General features: G+C 37.8%; 1 protein-coding gene across 1 annotated transcript in view; it reads left to right on the plus strand.

Annotated features, from left to right (window-relative positions):
• PAWR (pro-apoptotic WT1 regulator) overlaps positions 1-26194 on the plus strand; it is a 72898-nt gene that overhangs the window by 37191 nt on the left and 9513 nt on the right. The window contains exons 2-3 of the mRNA XM_083859263.1: positions 212-340; positions 18594-18628. Coding sequence (XP_083715389.1) covers positions 212-340; positions 18594-18628 — 164 coding nt within the window. The remainder of the gene's footprint in view (positions 1-211; positions 341-18593; positions 18629-26194) is intronic.

Raw genomic sequence — 26194 nt, forward strand, 5'->3', positions numbered from 1 at the left:
GCACTTAAACATTTAATTAACCTTTCCTGAAATATGAAATTATTATTTGAAAATATTCACTGATACATCAATTTTGTGAAATATGGGAAAAATTAAATATGAAATTAGTTTTTGAAAATATTCACTGATGCATCAATTTTTGTGAAATATAGGAAACATGTGGAGCAACATACAAAGATTGTAACTGGTAACTAAATATTTTTCATTTTAGAGCCTTGATGAGTATGAAGATGATGAAGCAGGGCAGAAGGAACGAAAGAAAGAGGATGCTATTACTCAACAGAACACGATACAAAATGAGAGTTCCAGTGCAGATACCTCTTGCTCATACTTACTCCAGGTGAGATCTTAACATTGTTTATTTTGGCATTTTACTCAGATATAAAACTTGCAGTATTTTCTTCTTTGTATTTCTTACAGTAGATTATACCCTATGTGAAAAAACCCCTAAGGTCCAGTAGTTGACACATTACTGAAAACAGAGTATGAGGTTCCATTCCTCAAACTTAACACTACTGAGACAAAGATTCAGACAACAGAATCTTCTGTTTCTGTAGAGGTCTTGAAGATCATAGTTTTGATGTTCATCATAGAACCTACTATTTAGTAGGGGGAAGAGAGACTGGGACATTCAAGTGAAAAATACTGACAGGTTTAGAATATTCAATTAATTGGAGGTAGACCCATAAATCAGGACACATTTTCCTAATTTATTTTGTCAATTGATTTCTAATTACTGATTCTAGGATTGAAACCAACACACAAATTCCTAGGGTAGCCCTTGCTCTGTGAAACCTTTTCTCCCTTTTTATTGCTGTTGCTCTCCAATCCCATGACCACACTCATTCCTGCAGTTCCCTTCCCCAATATCAAAACACTGCCAATTATGCCCACTACAACCCTCCTTCATATTACCTGTGGTAAATATTCTATCTCTTTCCTGAGTGCCCTAAGTCTCTTTAACCAGTCTTATTTCTCCTTCTGTTACCTAACAGCATGTACAAACTGAGGCCATCCAGCTCTGCCTGTTGACTCCAACAGAGGCAACAGCACATGCCCAGGGAGAAAAACATGCAAACAAACCAAGCACCTGGTGCTCATGGGTAGTGTTCTAAGTATCCATAACTAGAGGTGGCATGGCTGGGTTTGGTGGATCTGGATGCACTTTCCTTCTGAAATTTTGCCTAGTCTTTTATATGCTCGTGGATGCCTTTAATGCTGAGAAGAGCCTGAGACTGAGAAGTCTAAGACTGAATTACTTGGAATGTAAAGATCAGTCTCCTTTTGTTAAAGTTGAATCTGTCATTTTCTGTGTTTCTGTGTGATTTCAGCAAGGTGTCCCAGTGGAAGACATGGGGAGCAACTGCTTCCTCTTTATGTGACTGAGTGCTGCCGAGAGGGGTTGGCTCCTCTCAGCTGCCTATTCCCTAGGCTGAAGAATTCTATATTTTTTGGTTGTTCCTCATACAGGAGTTAATAACATTCTCTACTTTCCAGATGGGCTCTGTTTTGTTTGCTACCCAAAACCAGAACCAATGAAACATTCAGTACAACATACAGTCATGGAGTGGTTTAGTGGCGGGGTTTGTTTTGTTCTCTGTTTCTTTCCTAATAATTCCTGATAGCTGTTTGTCTCTTGAGCATTGAATTTACTGTTTATGTTGTGTATGCCTATTCTAACTTAACATTTTGGAGTTATCTGTGAGTGAGAATAACGAGCTCAGAGGTCAATGCCTGTGTAAATTTAGAAACACGTTCACCTTTTGTTTCAATTATGTACACTATACTTATGTACATTAAATTTAATCTCCTGTTCCTCCTCCCAGGCACTCCCAATAAAGGAGTCCTACGTGTTTTTACAGTTGATCTATATCTTTTCTGTTCTGAATAGCATCTGTGGACATCTCCTCCCCAAATACATGGAAAAGCAAAGGTTTCTGCATAGGTTCCTGTAACACTGTTCTGGTTCCATCCACTGTGAAAGCTGACTATTGGGGTCCACCATTATTGCCCACCTTTTCACCAGTGGTTTATTCACAGGACATTTTCTTGTATTCCAAGAGGAGATTACTTTCTTCAGGAGGTTTTGGGGAGTGCCTTTGAAATGTACTGTGCTGTCAATCAAATTTCTGTCCTGGACATGTTTTTATAACTTAAAAAAAGCTGTATTAGATTTGCAAAGTGCAACTATTCTACAGTGCCTTGGTGACTCTTCCACGTGGAATAATATTAACTTACTTATTCCTTAATTGCTCTAGATTTACTAGCAACACTTTATCCAGTATAAATATCAAGTTTACTGCTCTATAGTTCTGTGTTTAAGAATCTTCTTGAGGATGATGTTTATGTTATGCTGTGGTACTAGGGTGGTTTTAAATGGAAGTTCCATTTGATCTTGAGTAGTTAAGCTATTACATTTTTCAGTAACATCAATAATTTCTTCAAAGCTCAAGGACTAAATAGCTGCCTCATTCTGGCAGGTGACATTTTAAAATTTCCTTTATTAATTTTTTTTTTCACATTCTAACAGTGTTTCTGCTGTCAATGGACCGTTCTCCAGAGAGAATGCTCTGATATGACACTTTTACCATTCTTTTCCATGGTGAACATCAAAAGTATTTTTGCAAAGTGACTGTCTCCTCTGAGTATGCCTTATGTAACCAGATGTGTTGTCTTTGCAGATTTGTCAGAAGCCATTGTGCTGAAAAGTTTTTATGCTTTTTTTCCAAGTTGTTTGTAAGACTGTTTCTTACTGTTTTCACTTCTTCAGCAGATACTTCAAAAGCTATAATTTTTAGTTTCTTCTAGTGGTATTGTATAATGCTTTGGTTATTTTCCAGTGCCCTCTTTTTTTTTAATCCAAATTTTCTATTCTTCTTGACCAGCAATCTCAGTTTTTATTTACCAAATTGTGTGTATTAATTGCATCCTGCATTTCCAAGTTTGTCACCTCTGTATTCCAATAGGCACTACTTTGTTGATGGAACACAGCAGGAGTGTCCTGTTACTGACAATACAGAATAGAGTCACAGGTCTGGGATCTGGCAAAAGCCCAGAGTGGCACATTTACAGAACAGATGGAGCCTTAGAAAGTTGTAGCTATTAAGACTTAATCAGTTTACTACTGGCTCTGTCAATTCACTTTTTATTGGAAGACTTAGACCTTGACCATTTTGAACAGAATTTGACAGCAGTGTTATTTCAGCTTTGATGACTTAATTTCCTTTTGATTCTACTCTGTGCAAGACTAATACTCTTTTTAAAAGTAGAGCTTATGTTGTAGATGTAAGAACTCATTTTAAGTTGCCATTGACCAATATATATTGTACTTCCACGTACTGAGCAGAATAAATACATTTCTGTACTTACAGCTATTTCCCCATCTTTGTCCATTCTTACTACAATTTAATGGAATTTGTAAATACATAATTATTGTGAATGTGGTAAATAAGATGGTAATGACTTCATATTTGATGAGGAAATACGTTGCTGAATAAGGTTTTCTTTCCAGTCCTTAATCTGATATTTTTGTTCCATTTTAATATTGTCAGAGGTTACAGGTCTCATTTTCTTAGGCAATATGTACATTCTTTGAAAACTCTGGCTGAATTTAACATTCTTGATCCAAAGCACAGACATACCAGGTTTGTTTAAGAGTAGATCTAAAAATACAGCAGACTTGAGTATTTTCCCTGAAGCAGAGCTATTTGACTGAAATCATCTTCTGAATTATTTTATATTGGCAGTATAGAAGATGATAGGCCTGGAAATGTTGCAAGCACTGGAAAACTATTACAATCAAAGAATTTGTTATTTAACTTCAGCAAAAGATAGTGTGGAAAGCCACACCTCACTCGGTGAATCAACACTAAATCAGCTCCCAGACCACAAGTGTTATATCTGATTCTAACTTTCTTGCTTGATTTTCCTCCTGTTCTTAATAGGACTAAAATTCCATTCTTCAGTTGTTCTGATCTCGTGAGTTACAGTACTGTAGGCTATTCCAGCGATGTGTATGGGGGTGCAGATGGATGCTGATGGTGATAAGTCATATATCTGTAAGCTTAGAACTCTTACAAATGAGCTAAAAATCTGTAATGCTAAGGAACAAGCATTTGTTACAATTACTACTTAAAAGTTACTAACATTTCTACTTTAACTAGAAATCTTCAGTGCCTGGTAGTTACAGAAAATCTAGCTCTTGTTCAGCAGAGATGGCAAAAGTGAAAATGGTGCAAAGCTATTTGATAGAAGTGTCTTTCTTTGAGGTGAACAGAAATGATACATGAAGTGAATGTCTGAATTGAAAATGGTGTTATATTTATGTACAGAAAGATGGCATCAAAAAGCCTACAAGATTTGGCTGGAAAAGCGAATTTGTTTAATGAAGATTTATTTTTAAGTCTTTTAGAAGACTTTCTGAGTTCCTAAATGTGGAAAAGATGTTGCTATTAGCTAATACTCAAAAAAAACCAAAAACAAAACAAAACAAAAAAAAAAAAAAACAAAAAAAAAACAAAAAAAACAAACAAACAAACAAAAAAAACAAACAAACAAACAAAAAAACAAAAACAAAAAAAACCCCCCAAAAAAACCACAAAAAAACCCCAAACAAAAACAAACAAAAAAACCCCCCACACAAACAAACAAACAAAAAAACCCAAACCCCCCCAAAAAAAACCAAACCTGCCAAAAAACACCATATGCAAAGTTGTTGTATCAAAGTATTCAGGTTTACTGATACCATGGTCATGTGCCTCTTGGAATTCAGTTGTTTGTGCATCTGGCCTCCTAAAGTATGCCCCAGATATGTGCCTTTCTTCATGTAATCCTGTGGCAGTAGGGTTAACATAACCTCTGAGTCATTACAAAAGTGATAATTGAGCATGGTAGTATGTTGTGATGTGTATGTCACCTTATGGTGTTCTTGGAAAATTGGAGAGCCAGTTGGGAAGGCTGAGAAGATCAATACAAAGCTAATGCAAAGCCTTGCAGTGAGGGACACATGTACAGGTCCTCCATCCATTAAAACCTTCAGATTACAATGGGCTGTCTTTTGGCAGTTATGCTATAATAATAATACAGAAGTATCATTCTCAGTACCTTAGGGTTTGAAATCTTTTGTTTTATGTTACCTCTGGTTCCTTTCTGCTTGTGTTTTGCTTAAAGTGTTGTAGTGTCTGTGAATGCTAGTTGTGCTGTGCACTGAATGAGTACATTGCAAAAAATTTATCAGTTGTGAATAATTGACATTTTATATATGGGAGTTGAGTAAATGTGTGTTTTCAAAAGCATCAAGAGACAAAAAGGCTTTTGAGAACTTCAAAATTAATTTTGTCATTGGCATGAGGGTGGGGGTTATTGAGTTCTAGATGTATGTTTTTTTCCTCACTGAGGACAAAAAGGGTCTTGCTGGATGAGCTGAATCCTTTCCTCTGCCTGGAAAACTTGACCCAAACATGTCAGGATGATTTTTTTATTACTATCTTATCATGGAAATAGGAATCAATTAGAGTGAGAGATACTGATTTTTGTGCCTGTGGGCATGGAAAGAGGAAATTCTGAATCACTTAGATACTGAACTTCAACCTTTGTGAAACTAATACTCTGAATCCTTCAACTGAAAGATAATTACTTATAAATACTAGAATGATTTAGAGTATCTTAGAGTAGAAAGGGAATGCTGATCTTTATTATCGTCACACAGAAGCAAAATTTGTCATGTGTATTTCTTAATTCCACATTAATAAATTGAAGAGCATAACTGTCACAGTTACCAGTATCTTTTGCACCTGTACTGATCGTCAAAGATCGCTCTGCCATGGTATTTGTAGTGCTGGTATCGAGCTGGTAGGGGAATTTTGACTCTCAAGCATTATGAAGCCTGGGACCCCATTATGAGATTACTCACTCTTTTTTTTTTTTAAAGCCATGACAACTGTTTTGCTGTATCTAAATGCATATTATGTATTGCTGCAAAGCCCAGGGCCTCATTTAAGACCCTTGCACTTCAGTTGGAAATAAGTCATTTTGTTCCAGCCATTAATTTGCTTTGTGAATGCAACTGTAATGCACATTTCTTGCTCTCTCTGTATTGGTCTTAGCATGTACATGAACAAGAAAGTCAAGAAATTAAGATGTTGAATCTTACAAAATTATTTTATACAAGACACAGCTTTGTGAGATACATTTTAGACAGTTAAACATCCACATTGAATTGCAGTCACAAACACAGAATGGATTTGCTAGACAAAAAAAAAGTCACTTCATTTGTAGCACTTAACCTTGTCAGACTGTAAATTGTATTATATTCTTGCAGTAAGTACAAATTATGTCCATTAGCAGACAGGCTAAAGCTTGATCCTAGAAATGAATTCCTGTGGTGCTGTTAATCCAAGAAAAGAGAAGGCAAAGCTGCCCTAGTTTTCAGTTCAGAGCACTGACTTATATACACAATAGTATTGCCATGCCTTGAATTGCTCTCACTCCTCTCTGTAGCAGCAATGCAGATTTTTGTTCTCTGCAAGAGATTAGCTTGTGATAGACGCTTGGATAATCATTCAATTTAGTGTAGAAATTACCCAGTACCTTTGAAAGAATCCTTGTTGATTGGAGGTGAGGATAGGATGAAATATCTACAAATGTCTACTGTGAAATTGTGTAGGGTGGGTTCATTGTAGTAAATTCAGTATGAATAGGTTAGGTGGCTGGCAAAGTAATCAAAGCTCGATTTATTAACATGGCATTTCAGTTACGCCTTGCGCATTTAATTGTAAGTCATTCAAAAGCCTTTGAAAATTGAAGGAAAACCACATCTGATCTTTTTTTAACCTTTTTTTTTTTTTTTTTTGTTCTAAAAAAGCTTAACATTTCACCAAAATATTGCAGGCACTTTCTAAAAGGAACATGGTCCAAAGATATTTCTACAGAAATGTAGCTCTGTTTGCCTCAATACCATTCTTTTCTTTAAATGTGACCTAACCTATTGAAATTTTTGGAAGCAAGGATATCTATCAGTGTTACAAAACTGTAAGTGTTTATGAGAGGCACCTTATAAGTTTTGCTGAAGGCAATAAATAAAGGTAAGGAATAAAATTCCATCTTAGCTTTGTGGCAGACTGTGAGAAATACAGGGATCGGAATTTGTATGTGCATCTCCTTTACAACTAAAAACCTACTTGACACAAGCTTCTCCCGAGTTTTGTACTTGAATCTTGAGAGTATATTGCCAGATAAGCCAGGCAACTCAAGTCACACTCTTTGCCTATTTTGCCTGTTCTGGATTTTCCTTTTGCATTGTGATATCATACAACATCTTTTTACTATTACATTCATTATCCAAAGTATGTGGTAATAATATGCATGCCTATTCATACGTGGCTTTTCAAAGGTGTCTGGCATCTTGGTTTCACATAGTTCTTGCAAAGAAGAACTGTGTGCATGCATTCAAGAGTAGTAATTAATCTTTAGTAAGTATTTTGCCGTGATGTTGCTTGATGTTAACTTCCATCCATAAATAAGATGTGATTGTGCTACACTAGGCATGTCTAAATGTATTAAACATGTTTTCTTTTCAGCATTACATTTTTTAGATGTTAAGCAAAGTTATTTTGCATAATAACATGATTAAAATATACTATTGTTTTTAAAAGTAAGGAAGTAAATGTGATTAAAGTACAGAAATACTTTAATTATGGTGATGTATATTTGAGTTTGGAAGTCAGAAGTAATTCTGCCCAATCAGGTTATATGACTCTAATATTTTAGAGTTAACTACCAGATAATATTCTTCTTGGGTTTTCTATTTGCAGGTGGAGTGTGATGCACTTCACAGAGATGATATGAAAGCAGTCATTAGTATCCACAAAGCACTTAAGCAATAATAGGGACTGCAGTAGAAAACTCACGAGGAAATCTGACTATATATCTGAAAGTGTTTGCATAAAAATTAAGTAAAAAGTATTCAAATTCAATGTTAAGTATTAAAAGATCACTAATTTTTAAAATACATTTGCACCTTGAGTCAGTTTTGTGTGTGTGCAATGTTTTTTAAGTGACATTAGTTGGAAGGAATTTGCTGCCCTGTGCAGGTCATGACATGAACCAGGTGCTTCAGTTACCATCTGCCATGGCTCCCATGGTTTGGGAGACCCAGATGATTTCTGTGGCCTGTGTAAGGAAAACAGGAATTTCATGTTTTCATGGCCACACATGATCAGGCAATCGCTCAGGTAATTTCTGGTAATATGGGCCTATATTCAGGGCAGTTTGAGTGTGTTAATAACTAAGTAATTAAGGTGTGTGTCCACTTCAAGAAGAGCTAGCAAATGCAAAATATTTCACATTACTGAGTACTGTTCTTTGTGTTCCATTAAGAGAAGTTGTGGAAAAATACATCATGTTGTCAGAAAGGGCAGTATCATGAGTATTTGAGTGAAAGTTGCATAGGTCTGGGACATTCTGGCCTGTTCTGAATTGGTTGACCTTGCAGTGTTAATTTGCTTTAATTGCTTTTTTCTGTATGTATTATTGCAGGTTGGAAAAAACCCCACACCATATAGTAACTTTTTCATTAATCTTCAAGGTAACTTCTTAGTTTAAGAGTGATAATGTTGTATGGTGTTCTTGTCTGGTATAACTGGAGGCTTTAACTACTCTCAAGGATTTGTTTTGATAAAAATGAGATTGCTAGCTTTTAGTTACATTGTATGGATTTGTGTTTTTAGTAGAACAGCAGGGTCTGAATTTCTCATGGGAATGGGCTATGTCATAAGATGTTGTAGCAACATAGTTTCCTCTTCCAAAATCTTCCTCCTCTTCTGCCACTTGAGCAAATTCAGTATATGTGTGTCTGTTGGTATAGTGCTACTGATCCATGCATGTTCAGTGGATTTTACTGTGCCAAAGGATCTGCACATGCAAATCTGATTCAGCTTTACTGCATGTGCACTATCCAGTACTGCTTCTTTTGCAAAGTGCTTTCAAGTGAAATTGTGGTCCTTTTTGCCCCCGAGAAATCAGGAAGCTGAGAGCTAGCACTTACTGATGCTTACTAGCACTTTCAAAGGGAAGGAGGGTGGCTGTAAATTGCCTATGAGCCAGGTAAAGTTGCCTGGCTAAGCAACATATAGCCTTGAGGATGTAGCTTGAGCATCCCTACTTTGACTTGCCTAACTTCTGCGCTTGGAGGGAGATACTGAAAATGACTATCAAGATTTGTCTTCCTGACAACTGACCAAGAAGAGAGATCTTTCAATTTTTTGTGGAAGGTATTATTTGTGTTCAGTGCTTGATCACTGTCAGCATAAATTTGATTACCTTTGATGACAAATTTTGCTTTTCTCAGAAAGAAATACACAATTAAGAACATTTTTAACATCTGTGCTCAGTAGAGTTTAGTTTAGTAGATAAGTGGTTTAAGCTTAAAATTTTGTTTGATGAATGCATTTCACTCTGATGTAAATAGAATTAAATGTACCCATAAAGTCTCCTAAAATTGAGTATTTGATTTTGTGTGCCTGTGTATGTGTGCACTACTCCTTGTCACAGGACCTGCATGAAAACTAAAGTTGAATCAAGCCTGTATCTGTGAAGGCAAGACATTTTGAAAGCTTCCTATTCTTACTTTAGATTCACAGTTGTGCCTAGGAACCTACAGAGTTTTCAGCGCAGCCTGCTCTTCAGGCTTATGTGTAGCAAGTGTTGAAGCAATGTGTAATGATTTCTTATGATTTCTTCCTTGTAGTTTCCTTAAGTTTGGTTGTGATCCTTCTGCTAAGATTTCATTCATGGGTGCTTTTACTTTTATTCTAATTTTTTCTTGTCTTCAGATGTTGCTGCTGTATACTCAGCCTGTATGAGCAGATATTTGGTTTGTTGTTTGTTGCCCAGTTTTTTTCTTTCACTATGGAGTTCATGTAGCTGTGCTCCAGAATTGCACCAGCACTAGCTGCTGTTACACTGGTCTGGAGCCTTTTTTGGAACTTTTATACAGATTTAAGGAATAGGAAGTAGTTCCTCAAATTCCCAACTAATGTTTTGAGCAGTCTAAAGGGGCCTCATGTAAAAGATTTTTTTTTTTTTCCTCCCCACAAGTTTTCTGTTTTGGACTGGCTTTTTAAGTCAGCTGGGTTATAGTGGGTATCGCCTCCCAGTCTTTTATGTTTGTGGGGAAACAAGAAAAGTGATCCTGAAAGTATAAGGATAAACTGTATCTGAGGTTTCTTTGGTAAGAAGAATCTTTGAGCACATACAAATATTTTGAAAAAGAAGGTTTTCCTGACGTATCTACTTGTACAAATAGATTACACAGCCTGACTGATATCAAAAGCTTTTGTAAGGTATGGTAATACTCCTGATTCCTGCACTTTTCTGTGCTTCTACTCTAGAGAGAGAATTTTAATGGATACTGCTTTCATGTCAGGAACAAGTCTAGGTAGCAGTTATGAGTACCTGCTGGGTGTGTTCAGAGAGGGAGGAGCTTCTTTTCTGCAAGAACCAACACGAACCAAGAGGATTCCTGCTGCAAGGTGAAGAGGGGAGACACCTTGCTCAGTATTGCTGAAAGATGAGCAGAAATGTATACTCTGCACAAATACACATAGGAATAGTTGTCAGACATTTTGTAACATGTATGATACATGTATGTTATTAATACCAAGTTAGAGAATATCATAGTGGTAGTTACTCAGATGTGCTGGTGTGTTTGGAAGATGCATATTCCAGTTCCTTGGTGGTGGGAGGGTGGCTGGGGCAGGATAGCCTTCTTCTCCATCTCTACATCCTTGCAGTCTAGTGTAATTGATGTGATGGCTCAGGAGGGAGGAGGCATCTGTAATTCGTAGTTGTTTGGTGGAGACAGTCTGACTATGTTTATACTGTTAAAAAGTGCAAGACCTGGGTGTGAGCTCAACTGCCACGCTGCTGATAGAGCCTGTGGCTTAATTATTAGCAACGTTTTTTGGCATGGTTTTGGTTCATGCTACCTACTGCTCTCTTATGTCATATCTGAGGACTGTTTGAGGAATAATGTACCAGGAACCAGTTCTCTTATATAATATGAACATCACAGCAACAGTTTTGGCTGCCTGTGTAGTGCTACAAGGACGTTATTAGCCTTTGTTAGCTCAAAAACAACTGCATACCTTTTATCAACAGGCTGGGGTATGCAACACAGACCTTTGCTCTGAAAACACTGCTTTGAGTGTAGTTCAGCCCTTGTGTGGTTTCAAATACTTGTGTCTGAGGGGAGCCTACAGATTCTTAGTTCTTAGGGATACCACATTGTCTTTCTGGTCATTTTTCCTGCTCTGCTTTTTCTGTGAGTCACCTAAAATCTAGTCAGGTTTTTTCAGCCTGATCTAATCAGCTCCTTCACACCTTTTGTTCTGAGTGCCTAATTGCTTGTCCTGAACTCTTTTTCTGACTCTTCAATGATGAATATTGTTTCAATGATGAATTTAAAAGTAGAGAATAATGAGTGAAAGAAAAGCTCTGTTAATTTGTTTAAATGTGTGTTTCTGGTTTCCTTATTTCTGGGAGCTATTTTCTTCTGGAAGATGCTTGACTTACCTGGAAGTTGTGTTTCCTGCAGGTGTTTCTGTAATTATTTTCTCTCACCTTATGTCCTTAATAGATTTCTGCATAGGTACGCATTGAGGATACTTGCCTTTCTGTTAGAACTCTGGTTGACTCCCTAGGTGTTCTTGCAGTGTTTCTCTATGACCCCCCCAGCTCTGTGTAAACAGGCAGATAAGTCATAACTCCTTTGGCTTTGCAGGAGTAGTATCTGTCACTTGAACCCAGGCATTTTAGTACATTTATTAGCTCTAATTTGAAGTCCTATTAGCTACACATTAATTAAAGGTAGTGGATGAGGCTGTAAAAAATAAAGTTAAGGTTCACAAAGCTGTGTTGCATTTTCATGAAAAACATCTCTAGATGTTTTCAAAGGGGTGACACAATTGAGAGGAGCTGTCAACTCCCTCACAGGCAGAGGGGCCCTGTAGATATAGACAAATTAGAGAATTGGGCAATCACCAACTGTATGAAGTTTAACAAGGGCAGGTGCTAAATCCTGTGCCTGGAATGGGACAGTCCTGGTTGTGTGCCTAGACTGGGGAGCAGGAAAGAGACCTGGGCATCCTGGTGGATGGCAAGTTGAATGTGAGTCAGCAGTGCCCTGGCAGCAACCCTGTCCTGGGGGCCATCAGGCACAGCATCACCAGCCAGGTAAAGAAAGGGATTGTCCCCTCTGCTCTGCATTGGGGTGGCCTCACCTTAAGTCCTTTGTGCAGTTTTGGGTGCCACAATGTGTAAAAGACATTTAAAAAAAGCTATTAGAGAGCACTGAGAGGAGAGCTGCAAGGATGATGAAGGGTATGGAGGGGGACCCATATGAGGAGCAGCTGAGGTCACTTGGTCTGTTCAGCCTGGAGAAGAGGAGACTGAAGGGAGACCTCATTGTGGTCTGTATCCTCACAAGGGGAGGAGGAGGGGCAGGTACTGATCTCTTCACTCTTGTAACCAGTTACAGGACCTGAGGAAATGGCATAAAGCTGAGTCAGGAGAGGTTTCGGTTGGATATCAGGAAAATCTCTTCACCTAGAGAATGGTTGGGCACTCTCCCCAGGGCAGTGGTCACAGCACCAAGCTTGACAGAGGTCAGGAAGCATTTGGACAAGACTCTCAGGCACACAGTGATCCTTGGGGTATCCTTTTTAGGACCAGGCATTGGTCTCGATGATTCTGATGGGTCCTTTCCAGCTCAGCATAATCTTTGATTCTGTGATTCACGAATGGAAGGTAAATGGTATCTCTTTACTCCTGAGGGAAAATTGCTTTTGGGAAATTTTGATGGCAGGAAAAAAAGGTATTTCATCTGTCTTTTTGCTGTTTTTATCATCTCCAGTCATTCCTGGTATGTATTGAGGTCAGACTACCTTTCAGTTTTTGAGCATTTAGATGTTATCCCACTTGAAGAGCTGAATGAAACCTTGTTTTATTGCAGAAGATACGTAACTGCCATTTCCAAACACATCTCAGTGCAGAGTTCTACTGAAGATGAGAAGTAGCTGTAGCTAATCAAGATGTGATTTAAGGTACAGGAGTTAACTTGATTTGCTGGATATAGAATTTACCTTGGTATGTAAAAAGGCAAGAAACCCCAGCAGGAGATCATCTTCTATGTAGTGAAGTTCTATTTGCTCACATCTTGAAGAATGTAGAAAAAACTTTTTAGGAAGCCCGTATTTGAATTACATATGAAAATAAAATTACTTTGATGCCCTAATTTCAGTCAAAATTTAATCTTGCATGTTGCAGGAATATCATTATGTAGTAATAATTTGCACTAGTGTATAGTTATATTTCAAAACGTGTGTATATTCTTCATGTCAGTATATATACCAGTGAGCCCTAAGAGCCTGATTTGATCCAGGGGATTTACTTTAATTGTTTGCAAAACTTTTAAGTAGTGTTTCAAGGGATTCCAGTGGACCTTCTACATAGTCCAGCTGACTCCAGAGTCTGTACTTGTTTAAAAACAATGTTTGTTAGTGCATTTTAACTAGCAAATTTGTAATAATAGGGTTGGTTAACATCTGGAAAACTTTGTCAGACACTTGTAAACACAGACAATTCTGTTTATTTAAAGCCTGATGACCAGCTTGTTTATGTAATCTCTCCGTTGGCCAGATGAAATACCAAGATGAGCCAGGAGCAAAGAGGAGAGTTTGCCAAGTTCCTTGCATCTTAGTTTGACAGAGATTTACTTGGCAGTAAATGGTTTCATTAATTGAAATGGTCTCAGCTGCCTTTTCTGTCCTTATATATTCTCTTGTGCAGCAGGTGCATGTCTGTGTGTTAGTCTATGCAGTGAATCAGATGAAGGAACTCGTGGAATGAGAGAAATGTTTTCTTTTTGCTTGGTTTTTTTCATGTAGATCACACCCTGTCCTGCATTAATACCATCCACACAATCATTTTTGTAGACAAAACAAAAAGGGAACATGAACAATTTTCTGGAGCCATGCTGATCTGTGTCACTCTGCAGTAGTTTGCAGTGTTGACTAATTATTTGGTTTATTAGTGAAGTATATGCTTTTAAAAGGTAATGTAAGCTGCCTGAGATCATGTGCAAAAAGTAAAAGTATTTTTAAAGATGTATTTGGAATACTGCATTGAAGTGTGTGTTTGATTTCAGCCTTGGACAAAGAATTGATGTTGGTACATGTCTTTGGCAGCAATATTTTTTCACCAGTATGAAAGAAACCATTAGCATTGTTATGGATTAGTTCTTTACTTACTGTTTTTCCATTCAGAATTTCCACAGACTATAAAAAGATTTCCTCTTTTAGAAGGAGACATTCAAATAAACTGATCCCTTTGTTGCTCACGACAAATCATTCACTTTTATAGTAATGATTAGGTATTCTAAATGTGGGTTAAAATTCAAAATTAAAAAATACTAAGGAATATAAGCCAGATTGGTAAATAAGTATTTATGAACAAGGATAATAATCTGCTTTTAGGTTAACTCTTCGTCAGAACAGGCATGTCACTCCTTCTCTTCTTCCCTTTCTTCATTTTCTGCCAACCTTCAGTTCACAAAAAGAGAAGGAGACAAGACCTTAAATTATAGGTGCTTGTCTCAATTTAAGATCTTCTGAATAGTTTGAAATCTTAGATTAATTTTGATTGGTAGGCATATAATGCTATTTACAGTGTGATTACTTACATTCATGTTGCCAGAGACTTTTGGATGCACACAAACTAAATTCCATAAGATGAGAGCAGAGGTAAATAGTACATTTTCCTAGTACTTTCATCATCACTTTAAAGAATGATTGATTTGCATTTACATTAGAGATATCAAAGTAATAAAAGTCATAATTAACCAAATCTGCAATAATAATTTGGTGTTCAGAGGAATTTTTTTATGCTTCAGATGTGCTTTTTAAACTTTTTTTCATAGTTTTAATTACAGCAAGAAAAACCACTAATACTTACTGTAAAAACATCTCTTACAGAGGACTTGTTAATTGACTCAAGGTCTTTTGTTTGTTTGTTTTAACAGCTGTCATTTGTAGCAAATTATTAGAGTATTTGCTATGCACTTTGAGCATTTGTTTGCTTTCCCAGCTTTTTCTAAAGAATTGGCTTTTCTGAATACTACTGCCAAATTTTTAAAAGTGTCCTGTTGAATTAAATGTACAGATCTATGTAATTGCTTTACAGCTTATATTTGCATTTAGTATATGAAAATGTTTTAGCAAATATGAGGATATACAGTGCATTCATTGCATCTTTTTAGTGTCTAGAGTACAAAACATCTGATACCTTAAGATTTCTTTGTACAAACATATGTGTGCTTCACTAGACTGCAATCTTAGGTGCAATTTCTCACTTTCTCATGAATTCTGCCTTTCACTGTAAACAGAGGCTTATGTTCACCAGGAATCATTTTCTTGAAAAAAAGAAGCTATTAAAAAAACAACTAGAGCCCAAAGTTCCTATTCTATTGTATTTAGAGGCAGTTAGGCAAAATTTAGACCCAATGTAACTCTCCATCCAAGCCTAGAGTGACAGTTAAACCACTTGCCCATTGCTAATGGGGCAACTGGGACGTTTCTGAGACCATCACCACCAGGAGCTGTGTCTATTACTGATGTGGTGTTTCAGATCTCAAATACAGGGAACATGTATCTTAATGTATTAGATGAAGCAGTTTGAATCTCTTTCAGGTACCTCAGAGTCAAATCACCTCATCAGTCATTGCTGACTGTCTTAAAGCTAAAAATCTTAAGGCTTGAGGGGATCTTGGGAAGTCTCCAGTTTAAGTCTTGCAGACAAAGCAGGATACCTATAGCAAATTGCTCAGGACTGTAGCCAGTTAGGTTTTTATTATCACCATTGACAGAGATATGTCTCTGTCGTCTTTACCCCATCAGGAGTTCGTACACGTTGGCAAGATGCCTCCTGAGTATCCTATTCTCCTGGCTGAACGTTTCCAGCACTTTCAGCTTCTCCTTGTGTGTCAGGTGCTCCAGACCTTTAATCATATGTCCAGCTTTGCTGGGTTCTCTCCAGCGTATTTTTCTCATGCCGAGAAGTCCAGAAGTGGACCCAGCATGCCAACTGTGGTCTCACCAGGGCCGAGCAGAGGGGAATTAGAGAATATGCTTAGTTGGAAGGGACCCACAAGTCCAACTCCAGTCCCTGAACAGGACACCCCAAGAGTTACACCATGTGCCTGAGAGTATTGTCCAAATGCTTCTTGAAGTCTATCAGGTTTGGTGCTGTGACCACTTCTCTGCAGAGCCTGTTCAAGTGTCCAACTATCCTGAGATGTGAGAAACTTCTCCCTAATATCCAAATTAAGCCTCTGCTGACACAACTTCAGGCCATTCCCTCAGGTCCTGTCCCTGGTCATGACAGAGGAGAGATCAGTGCCTGACTGTCCTCATCCCTTCATGAGGAAGTTGTAACTGCCATGAGGTCTCCCCTCAGTCTTGTCCAGGCTGAACAAGCCAAGTGACCTCAGCAACTCGATGTGTGACTTCTCCTCTAGTCCCTTCACTGTCTTTGTAGCTCTCCTCAGGATGCTGTCCTTTAGCCTGCTGGCAGTGCATCCCGAGAGTGCCATGGGCCACCTTTGCTGCATGGGCAGAGTGATGGCTTATGTTCAACTTGGTGTCTACCAGGACTCCCTGGTTCTTTTCTGCACAGCAGCTTTCCACAGCATGTGGAAATTGCATGGGATTGTCTCCAGACTCAGGTGCAAGACTTTGCATTTTCCTTTTTTTGGACTTCATGAGGTCTCTGTAAGCCAGTTTTCCAGCCTGTGTCCCTCTAGATGTCAACACAGCCACCTGATGTATTGTTAATCTCTCATCCAAGTTTGTATTATAAACTTGCTGAGGTTGTACTTTGTCTCATTATTCAGGTCATTAATGAAGTCATTAAACAGTACTGGCCCCTCTATCAGTCTGTGCAAAGTGGCTGGTGTCCAGCTGGACTTAATGCTGCTATTAAAAACCCTTTGGGCCCAGTAGTCACTGCATCTCATGGTCTACTTAGCTGGCCTCTATTTCTATATACATATGTTGTGTGGGAAGGTGTTGAAAGCTTTGCTAACATCCAGGTAAACATCATCTGCTTTGCCTTCCTTCACAGGTCCTCTCATCATAGAAGGCTATCAGGTCAGGCATGGTTTCCTTTTCATATATCCATACTGATTTCATATTCTTGTCCTTGAGGATTTGCTCCATTTCCTACTCAGTCCTACTGAGCTAAGGACTGTCCTGCAGTTCCCTGCATGACCCTTCTTGAAGAAAGGAATGACTTCATTTTAATCCTCAGAAACTTCCCCCTGCTTCCATGACCTTTCAAAGATAACCTACCCTTAAGTAAACTTTAAAAATAGCATTGGTACCATTTAAAATTATTTTCCTCTGCCCTTTTAGAGGTAAAATTAGATTTCTGTTTCACAGCTATGAATCATTAATTTTCAGATGCTGTCATAAATGATAAAAATAGTTATCAGTGTTAAACCAGCAGTTTTGCCAAGATTGTGGATTTCTTTAAATAGTTCCCATTAATTTGTTGAATTTTGTTCTTCTGCTTATCTTAGGGATAAAGTGTAACGCATAGGGCAGAAATTGAAAATGCTCCATAGAATAAAATGTACTTTCAGATCAAGTTTTTTTATATCATACAAATATTTCTAGTCTTTTTTTCTATAGTAAAATAATACTTTTTGTGTCCTAATTTTAGCTTATTTACTTACAAAGTCACTAGTGTGTTGATCAGTGAAGGCAGTGTAATGTTTTGTAGAATTTTCAGAGTGGATGGAATTTCTCTTTTATCTTGTTTTGGGAGCTCATTTACCTCTGCCTGCAGTAAGCGTTGTAAGTAGGCAGAATTTTATACTTAGCCTTTTTTTTTTCTTGTAAAGGCAATTGTTCATTAACTCCTTAAATATTATTTCTTGACTTTTTACCTGTTATTTGCTGGGGGGTGTTTTCCCTATGGCAAAGAAAATAATTGGTTCATGTTCTTACAACATCCTAAAAATATTTATGGACTTACTCTTTCAAATCTGAGCCATTGTTTGCCATTTGAAATGTTTCTTAATTTTTGCACTTGACAGCTTCAGTTTTTGTTCCTATCCAAAGGGACGGCAGTGGTGCTGAGGAATTGAAACAGTTTTGCTCTGCTGCTCTTGGACAAATCAATGAACAACTATCAATGTGCTTATGTATTTCCATACTAGTTAGTGGTAGTGGAAGTGCAATGGTGGGAGGGTGTGGGCTGTTTCACATGTTGTGCATGCAGGGGGCTGGAATAAGTGCATCCCGTTATCAGAGGCAGACACTTAAGGCTTCTGAGATGGTGTTCAGAAGCAGTTACATGGTAACAATAGTCCTGGTATTGTCTATCCCTGACAATAAAAAAAAATGCAAAACTGAGTTGTACAGTGGCGTGGGACTGCTCTCACTGCAGTCTTAGTTTTCTGTGGAGTGATAAGGTATTTTGGCAGTATAGATACAAGAAAAATATAATAATTAGTTTTTGCTTTTTGTTTCTTTTAGGATTCCTCCAGGATGGTTTCAAGCAGGTATAAAAGGTATGAGATCTTTGTACACAACAATTTTTTTACATTTCTGCCAGAAATAATGCTGATGAAATTCTATTTGTAGTAGAAGCCATCATACTGCTACTGTAGATACATAGCCTGATATTAGGCAAAGGACCTGAGAGATGCAGCAAGCTTATCCAAAGCCCTCTATTATGTTACTAATTTAAAATAAATTCAGCTAGTGTTTTTACTGGGTCTTACTAGGGCCGGTAGTTTCCCAATCAAATGTCAAACTCAGCTACACATTGCCTAGCAGCCAGTGTTTTCACAGTTTAATTTATCAACCACTGTATTCTGAAGTTTAATAAAGGAAGATAATTTTGTTGCTCTCCACAGTGAAAGATGGTTTTGTCATACTGCTGTCTCAGTTGTAGCAAGTATTTCTCATATATAGCATGTTCTGTTTGTTATTTGTTTGTCTTTGAGTGAAGTGTTACCCTGGTCATTACTCCAGCTTTTTAATCAGAGAAATACATCAGAAGCTCTTGATGCACCTGACCAGTGTGTGAAAATTTTGTCCATGTGGAATTAATACTGACACAACTATCACAACTATTAAGAAATGTTATGGTAAAAATGTAGGGTCTAAAATACATTAACTGAAGCAAGACAATTGTGTAAGAATGTTTTTATTTGGTACATGAATGCATTCTCTTTTAGGTATCCTTTACTTGGGTAAAATATGTAGGTGGTTAATTCATCTGTGTATATATATATGGCTGTAGAAAAAAGTGCAAAGAGAATCTACAATTATCTAGCCTTCACTGCTGTATTATCTACTCCTCAAAATTGTTCATGTGTAGAATCATAGAATGGTTGGGTTGGAAGAGACATTGAAGATCGCCTAGTCCAGTCCCCCCGTCATGGGCAGGGACACTTTCCAGTGAACTACATTGCTTAGAGCTCCATCCATCCTGGCCTTGAACACTTAGAGGGAGGGAACACCCATAGCTTCTCTGGGTAATCTGTTCCGGAGTCTCACCTCCCACAGTGTAAAAAATAATAACCTGTCCTGTTATGCTTTAGCTTTCCTCACGTGGCGTCTTTTATATTTGTATTCCCAGGTTCTCACAAACCCAGCTGAGTGATGCTTATTATTCCTGTAGGTTTTTTTTTTTTAGTCACTTTGCCATTGCAGAATGGGTGGGCTTATTGTCACAAGGTTAATAACTATGTAATTTCATGATTCATTTCTTATTAATCAAGCACATTTTAGTTCAGTCTTTACTTCCTCTTCAGTCCTGGTGCAGAATTTTATTGCTGTTTGTATCTGCCAAATACTTAGTGGTGTGTGTCATACTTTTGTGGCTTTTCATAAACCTTATCTCTGCTTGCATGCTGTATATACTCACTTGCAAAGACTTGATTGTGCGTGGGGTGGTAATAAATAGAAGTTTGCACAACCATGTTCATAACTTATTTGAAAATAACCTAGTTCTTCTGATTAGCATTGCAAAAGTAGGAAACGCCAGAGCTAGAAAATGCTAATAAGGACTTGGTTGTGCAGTCTTCCCTCAGTCAGCTGTAGTTATATGTGGGATGTAGAGTCTTTATCAACTTCCCCTGTCAGGACTAGCATCGCATTCAGGAGGAATCTGACTTGCTGCAAGCTGCCATTCAATATTTTATGGATGTTGCCATCTATCTTATTCATTGCACAGTCTTAAAACTTCATGTTGAAAGTGAAGGATTATTTACCACTGTCAGCACAGTGCCCAGTGCTCACAAATACTCAGTGGGCTTTATTCTACTTGAGGTATACAATGCCCGCTGTGATTGGAGCTAATAGTATCTATTAATTTTCTGTTGTATTTGAAGATTTTTACCTCTCTGAACTAATTTTTCCTGTGAGAGTACTTTAGATATGACTCCCAGTGGTTTTGCTCTCTGGTTTGAATGCTAAAGGAGTCAGAAGAGGAATTGTTCTGGGCTTGTTTGCTTCTTCCAACATCTGCAGTAGGTGAAGGTCTTACAGAAAGCAACCTCCTCTACAGTAATTCTCATTCAGATCACTCAGATCTCACTGCAGTCCCAAATACGGTAGGAGTCCCTTGAAAGTCAGTTGGTTAGAGCATAGTGCTAATAACACCAAGGCTGTGGATTCAGTCCCTGCATAGACCATTCACTTAAGAGTTGGACTCCGTGATCCTTCCATGTGGACTCCTCCGTGGGTCCCTTCCAACTCAGAATATTCTGTGAATCTGTGAAATGGAAAATGCCATTCTGTGATTCCACCTAGAACTGGAATGTTAATACATAAATGCTGAATTGAGATCATATGCTTCTTCAAGGCTCAAATACGTTCAGCTTAATGTGTTTTTAACAGTTTTGGGTGTACTCCCTTAGGTTTTCTCACTCATGAAAGTGAAGCATATGGACAAGCACTTTGAAATCCTATTTGAAACTTACTTTTAACAGTAAGTGGCCAGTACTTTGGGGGATAGAGATGGTTGATAGACTTTATAGACATAAGATAGCAAAACAGAAAGTATATTTTCTGAAATGTTGGATCTGCAATAGATTCTCATTGAAAGATTGAATTATTTGCCAGAAATATTCGGGTTGCTTTCTTCCATCTCTACTACTACTGCTTTTTCTCTTTTGCCTTCTTGCTCTTCCCTAGGTATTCCTTATCAAACATGACATCTTGTTCATCTCAGCGTGTTTCTTCACTTTACTGGTTTCCATTTCCTAGCCCAGTTAGGCACCCTTTCCCTTCTCTTCCTTATTTCTCTTATATCCTTATATTTAATCATTGAGGTCCTAGTCTTCTCTTTTTTATTTTTCTGATTTCCAGTGTGTTTTTTTGTTGTTGTTGTTGTTGTGGGTTTTTTTTGTTTGTTTGTTTTTTGGGGGGGGGTTTTGTCTCCATTAGCTGTCCTTTCTCACTTCTAGTCTTGGATTGCTGATACTATTCTGGACTTCTGGTATGTTTCCTTTCCCTTTCCATGTAACTGTTTTCATATTTTATGTTACGGTCTTAAAGATTATTTTACAATTTCAGCAGTTCTGTGATTCTGCCTCTACACTGAGATACCCATTGTCCTGTACCTGACAAAAGAAGATATTTAAAAGCAGATAAGATCAGTTATGTATGTTCTTACAGAACCATTGTTCTCTCAGTGTGTTCCAGGACTCAAGGAATTGCACAGATTTTACACTATGAATTACACTGTCTACTTTCCCTTATATGGCTGCAACAATCCGTGACTAAACATTTATATGACATTGCTGGGAAACCTGTTTCACTGAGTGTCCATTGACTGGAAAACATGTTTACAAATGAACTCTGATGGCTGCTGTGTGCTTAGTGACTTGGACAAACTGAGCCTGTCTCTTTGTGCTGTAAAGTAAATAAAAGTTTGTGGTGAGGACCTTAGTCTATAATTGTAGTCTGTTTTCTGAATTCACTTCAGAAATTTTCAAAAACTTGTGGAAGGGTTCATTTGTAGTTGCATGATTAAGTGCAGAAAATATTTTCAAGAGAAAGTAATGGTTTTGTTGTGGTCTGGATTGGTACTGTGAGATCTTTTAAAAGCACAACCAGAATCTATAAGGTCATGCTGACATGAAGGCCACAGGACATGCAGGAGAGTATTTGGGAGCTATGGTCAGTCATGTGTCCTAACTGAGCTTCATGTGTATTGAATGTGTAGGTATACTTAAGTTGTAATAGTCCATATCAACTTCCCATTCTTCCATTTTTCTCTCAGGTTTTTTAATGTAATATGGCTCATCTTGGCCATTTCAAACTAGTTTTATGAAACCGGGTCTGCAATTTTTTGCACTACTTTGTGAATAGTTTTTTTTAAGTACCGAACACATTGCTATTAGTAAGAATGGTTTTCTGATTCAGGTCTGATGGAATCAGCATAGTTGATGTTACCAGTGATTTCTCAAACATGAGAAGGACAACATGCATTTTCTTTATTGAAATATTTGAGTCTACATGTAAATTTGAATTATGAATCTACATGTAAACTTGAATTATGTTTCTTTTGTGAACTAAAAGACTTGTTTGCAAGTAACAGTAAAGCAAGATATTTATGCAGACATAGGAGTATTTTTATAAACACAGTTTGTTCTATTAGCCTACTTTAAAGACTGTCTACTAGTTTTTGAACAAATTTAGTTTCTTTAAAAAATTGTAGAGCAAACCTTGCAAATTGGGATTTAAAGATTTTTGCATGGTTCTTTAATCAGACAGATCTACTGGATCAGTTTACAGAAAGAGCTGGATTAAAATCTCTTCATGGTTCAGAAGTGTATTCCCCATGTAAGTTTGTTTACTAGTGAAAATGAATACAATATGGTGTATGGTTTTATGGCTTCCAGTCAAAATGTCAGAAAGGATTTTTGCCCCCTCATTAGGATGGTACAACACATTAACACAGAACCCTAGAGATAGAGCCTATTTAGCAGTAATTGTTAAAGAATCCATCATACTTGAGTTTATCATTCATGTAAGAGTTGAAAGATAAATGGGGAAATAGAGACCATAAAAAGAAGGTGCTTCAGAGCATTCATTGGAGGGGCTTTGAAGGAAATGTTTGAACACTGCTGAAATTGCCTTACTCAGTGTTTTTAGATAATTATAAAACTTAGGCTATAATGGTTTGCTTTCCATCATACTAACCTTGCTTTCACTAATTAAAAAAAAAACAACAACAACAAAACACAGCTGCAAAATATTTCATAATGCTATGCCCAGCCTTGCCCACTTGCCTATGTTTAGAAGTTTCTCAGTGAGATCTGGCTTTGGAAGCATTGTCTCATCTAGTTTATTACCTTAGGGCCATTGCTTTGCAGGTAAGAACATTTTATTTTAGACAGAGGTCACTTAAGAGGTTTTTATTGACTTTTGTAGCCTTTATTGAGATGCTGCTGATGTTATGAGAAGGTATAGACATGTAGGGTTTATTTCTGTGAAAGGTTTTGATAGTCTAAGTTGAGCTTGAGTTCCTCACTGCCCCTTATGCCAGTGCACGTGCAGCTGGACAAGGTACTGCTTCAGGGAGCCACTATGGGTGCAAGATGATGATTTCCTTTTGCTTGCTTGATTGCTGCATTGTGGTTTGAGTAGTTTCCCATTCACCTGAAGGCCAGAGGCAGGAAAAGTGGAGGAGCCTAGGGAAGTACAGCTGTAGAGAAGATGAGACTACCTTTCCTTAGCTCAACTCTGAAAGCCACAAATTTGGCTTAAGCAGTCTGAAGTAACAGAATGCCAAGCTGCCCTATGTAGAAATAATTGTCCTTTCCTTCTTCCAGTGAAGCTGTTAGCAACTGACTGGATTGCAGTGACATAAATAACTAGGAGTTTCCAAATCAAGTATAGTTATAAGATTCTGGCATCAAAATAAACTTTCTGTAGTTGAAATACAGTTTTGACAGGGTAATTTTCACTGGGTGAAATGGCAGTTTGGACGGTGCTTTAGAAAGATATTGAGAGAATCGAAGCATTGGAAGGAGCAAGAGATATTTCACCTGCTGTAATAATGCTTTTAAACCTGTCCCTGTATGAATAACTGATTTTATTGTAAAGAAAATAACTAGGAACATCTTTCCAAACCAAAATTTCTGTTTCTCTGTAAGAGTAGTCAAGCTGATTATGCTATATCGTTTTAAGTATAGCCAGAAAAAAATCCTTGTAAAATATATTTATATTTTTTATATAAACGTGATCTACCAGTATACTTCCATATACAGTATCTTTGTTGGGCATGGTTCATAAATACTTACTTACTCTTAGTAAAGAGGCACCAAGTTCAGTGACACTGTTTTCAGTCATCATTATGGAAAGGGTCCTGGGGAGCATCAGGTCCAGCATCACCAGCCTGGCAAGGGAGGGGATTGTCCCTTGTCACTGGGGCAGCCTCACCTCCAGTGCTGAGGGCAGTTTTGAGTGCCACGATATAAAACAGAGATGAAGCTCTTAGAAAACATCCAGAAGAGAGCAACAAGGGTGGTAAAGGGACTGGAGCAGAAGCCCTGTGAGGAATGGCTGAGGTCACTTGGTCTGTTCAGCCTGGAGAAGGGGAGACTGAGGGGAGACCTCGTTGCAGTTTCAACTTCTTTGTGAGGGGAAGAGGAGGGTCAGGTACAGATTTCTTGACATTTGTGATCCATGATAGGACTCAAGGAAAGGGCATAAAGCTGAGTCAGGAGAGGTTTGGGTTGGATATCAAGAAGTTTTCCAGCTGGGGGATAGTTGGGCACTGGAATAGATTTCCCAGGTCACAGCACCAAGCCTGTCTTGGTTCAAGAAGTGTTTGAACAATGCTCTCAGGTACACGTGGCTCTTGGGGTGTCCAGGGCTGACGGTTGGGCTCAGTGATCCTGATAGATCTCTTCCAACTCAAGATATTCTGATTCTGTGATTTTCTCATTTAACACTCATGAAATGATATTGCATCTGAAGACTTAAGTTCCATTCTTTGTGAAAGATGTTTCTGTTATTGTGGATACTACATTTTTGCAATTGCTGTGTACCAGCCATTGGTTATAACAACCAAAATAATGAACTTTTTATCTCTCACATTCCTTGTGTTAGGTTATGGACTCATGCCTCCTTAAATGTTTCTCTTAAATCCCATTTCCTAGAAGCCTCCATGATATGTCCTTTGTACTTTCCTACAGTGAAGAGGAAGGTGTTCAGTAGGGTCTGCTGCCCAGTGAGGAAATTCTTGAGTGTGAATTTCAGGAAAAAAAACTCTGAAAATTAAAGCATTTTCTTTATTAATGAAACCCTTCCTGTCCAGGTATTCTTTCTTCTAATCTTTGTGTAGAAGCTTCTGCCAATATCACTCACTGGAGCTGAGTTGAAATACTCCAGTATGCTAGCAAAAGTATTCATTTTTAAATGATGAAATTTTTTTTGTGTGATCTCTCCTTGAGACATTAACAGCATGAAACTACATGTCTTTTAGGAAGCTCAATAATCTAGAATTTATAGAGTTAAGCTAAAATATTTCTCTTATGCTGTGTTGCAACATGCATATCCGGTCCTAGAAATGTTTTTTGAAAAATCTTCTGGATGAAGAATAAACAGTGCTAAATATGGTAATAACATTAAGCTACAAAATTCCTTACAATTGTGTCAGTGTGTCTTGGAAACTTCACACATACTGGAGCAAAAGAATATTTATATCCACGAAAAGACATCCCTTTGCCAGATGCTCCTGCTTTTGATTTGCACTGTATCCATCTAAATCTGCATGTTGTCAGCAGGGGTTTTCTAGAGTTATGAAATGCAAAATTATTAAATGAATACATTAATCATACACTTCTGTGTTTTAAAGGAAATGTTGTAGGGATGCTTGTAGTGCTTTCCATTCTTCTCCTGAGTGGTCTAGAACACCAGTGTATACATACTTCAGCTGTGTGATTTTGCAGGATCACAGGCTGGTTGACATTGAAAGGGACCTCTGGGGGGAATCTTGTCCAGTCCCCTGCTCGAGAAGGGCCACTTAGAGCTGATTATTGAGGACCATCTCCAGGTGGCTTTTGAGTATCTCCATTTTTTGTTTTTGTCTTGGCAGTTTGTATATATTAAGT

The sequence above is a fragment of the Zosterops lateralis genome, assembly GCF_965231275.1.
Source record: "Zosterops lateralis genome assembly, chromosome: 4".
Lineage (NCBI taxonomy): Eukaryota > Metazoa > Chordata > Aves > Passeriformes > Zosteropidae > Zosterops > Zosterops lateralis.